Here is a 2,745-nt window from a genome sequence, read left to right as displayed (position 1 = left end):
ATACGTAGAATAGGGTAGACGAGGAATTAGGTAGACAAGGAATGGGGTAGACGAGGAATTAGGTAGACGAGGAATTAGGTAGACAAGGAATGGGGTAGACGAGGAATTAGGTAGACAAGGAATGGGGTAGACGAGGAATGGGGTAGACTAAGAAATGGGTGGATGTAACTCCGTGCTCAATTCTATGTGCAAATACGATAAAAACGTTTCGAGGGAATTATTCCATTATGCTACGAATGTTCTGAAGGCGGGGGCCAGGAACTGGACTCGGTCATACAGAGTACATCTAGATGAATACACATACACACATGAACACACAAACATACACAAACACATACACACACCAACTAGGTGAGTACATGCACGCATGCATACACGCACACACACACACAGACACACACACACACACACACACACACACACACACACACACACACACACACACACACACACACACACACACACACACACACAAACACACACACACAAAGAATCGAAAACCAACTTATCCAGAAATAATTAGATAGTGCAAGAGAGAAAAAAGAACATAGATAAATGAGATAAGAACGTATGAAAAGACCCAAGATGAGAGAATGAGGAATATTGACCTAACAGCACAAGATATAATGAGAGAATTAATTATTATCTAACAGCTTGAAGAGAACAACTCTACCACCCCATATCAAATAAACTGGGACAAGGCACTTACCCGCCAGAGGACCCAAAACAGAAAACGGGACAGTGTATCAATTTCGCGAGCCGCTTCCATTTTCTAGTACGACGTTTTTTGGGCGGCCTTAGGTAGAGTATACGTCAAAATGCGACGTGTTCTATAAGCATGTGTCGGAGACGCACCAGGTATCGAACCCAGTCTTAATAAGGATGTCGACAATTTTGCCGACGGATCCCCTCAACTAGCACATGCCGTTCTGTACCTTATAGCCCCTTCCCCAACGAACAAATTACAATGTACTATGAATTTTAGTAGTACACAAAAACCCCCAAATTTTCTATCCAGTGATAGCTTTAGGCTAGGTGGGTGTGGCTCGGGTATTCACACGTTTCTGGCTAGGCTACCACACTGTAATCTGTACGTTGTGGTTGGTAACATAACATATTATTGATAGCGAGAGAGAGAGCCCTTAAGATATCGACTAGATAACTTGAGAAACATTCGGAATGCCGTTCGAAGAGTCTTGTATTTGAAGCCTTTTTTTTATTTATAGGCTTGTAGGCTTTTAAAGGCTTTTTTTATCGTTGCTGGAGATCCCTGGGGAAGGTGTTAGTGTTGGAGAGACGGTGGGCGTTGTAGGGAGTGTTGGAGAGGCTGGGCGTCGTAGGGAGTGTTGGAGAGACGCTGGGCGTCGTAGGGAGTGTTGGAGAAGGCTTGGCGTCGTAGGGAGTGTTGGAGAGAGACTGGGAGTCGTAGGGAGTGTTGGAGAGAGGCTGGGAATCGTAGGGAGTGTTGGAGAGAGGCTGGGCGTCGTAGAGAGTGTTGGAGAGACGCTGGGCGTCGTAGGGAGTGTTGGAGAAGGCTTGGCGTCGTAGGGAGTGTTGGAGAGAGGCTGGGAATCGTAGGGAGTGTTGGAGAGAGGCTGGGCGTCGTAGGGAGTGTTGGAGAGACGCTGGGCGTCGTAGGGAGTGTTGGAGAGACGCTGGGCGTCGTAGGGAGTGTTGGAGAAGGCTTGGCGTCGTAGGGAGTGTTGGAGAGAGACTGGGAATCGTAGGGAGTGTTGGAGAAGGCTGGGCGTCGTAGGGAGTGTTGGAGAAGGCTGGGCGTCGTAGGGAGTGTTGGAGAGAGACTGGAAGTCGTAGGGAGTGTTGGAGAGACGCTGGGCGTCGTAGGGAGTGTTGGAGAGACGCTGGGCGTCGTAGGGAGTGTTGGAGAGACGCTGGGCGTCGTAGGGAGTGTTGGAGAGAGACTGGGCGTCGTAGGGAGTGTTGGAGAGACGCTGGGCGTCGTAGGGAGTGTTGGAGAGACGCTGGGCGTCGTAGGGAGTGTTGGAGAGACGCTGGGCGTCGTAGGGAGTGTTGGAGAGACGCTGGGCGTCGTAGGGAATGTTGGAGAGAGACTGGGCGTCGTAGGGAGTGTTGGAGAGACGCTGAGCGTCGTAGGGAGTGTTGGAGAGAGACTGGGAGTCGTAGGGAGTGTTGGAGAGAGACTGGGAGTCGTAGGGAGTGTTGGAGAGAGACTGGGAGTCGTAGGGAGTGTTGGAGAGAGACTGGGAGTCGTAGGGAGTGTTGGAGAGACGCTGGGCGTCGTAGGGAGTGTTGGAGGAGGAGGGCAGGAGCCACCTAACTCGCTAAACTAGGCACGTCTCCTCTTACCTGTGGCGCCTGTAAGGTGAGGCGCCTCTACTGACTGTAGCCATACGTACGTGTGTGTGTGTGTGTGTGTGTGTGTGTGTGTGTGTGTGTGTGTGTGTGTGTGTGTGTGTGTGTGTGTGTGTGTGTGTGTGTGTGTGTGTCGGGGGATGGAGGTACATTTCAAAGCTGTTGAACAAACACGGGATCGCCAAGTTTAATTTTTGAAAATAGAATACAAACCAATCAGGTTCAAGATGTGCTTTCACGTCAGCCAATCAGGTATGAGGTAGACGATCAGCCAATGACCGAGCGACACCGAGAAGGCGTGCACTGAAGCACACTGACAGGAGAGTTATATCCTTATATTCGAACCCTCGTCACGGCCCTTGTGGATTTGTTCATTTGATGCATCATGCTATTGTGGTTTGTGTGTGGCAT

At 50.0% G+C, this 2,745-nt stretch overlaps 1 protein-coding gene across 1 annotated transcript; it reads right to left on the bottom strand.

Annotated features, from left to right (window-relative positions):
• Window positions 1-1,505: 1,505 nt before the first annotated feature.
• Window positions 1,506-2,295, bottom strand: LOC138362669 (putative uncharacterized protein DDB_G0290521; the record flags this gene model as incomplete). The annotated part of the gene is made up of 1 exon (XM_069321091.1): window positions 1,506-2,295. A coding segment is annotated over one exon (790 nt), but the record flags the coding sequence as incomplete, so codon positions are not given.
• Window positions 2,296-2,745: the final 450 nt, after the last annotated feature.

The sequence above is a fragment of the Procambarus clarkii genome, unplaced genomic scaffold (genome assembly GCF_040958095.1).
Source record: "Procambarus clarkii isolate CNS0578487 unplaced genomic scaffold, FALCON_Pclarkii_2.0 HiC_scaffold_2316, whole genome shotgun sequence".
Taxonomy (NCBI): domain Eukaryota; kingdom Metazoa; phylum Arthropoda; class Malacostraca; order Decapoda; family Cambaridae; genus Procambarus; species Procambarus clarkii.
The sequence above is the reverse complement of the archived record's forward strand: the minus strand, read 5'-3'. Positions and strand labels throughout refer to the sequence as shown.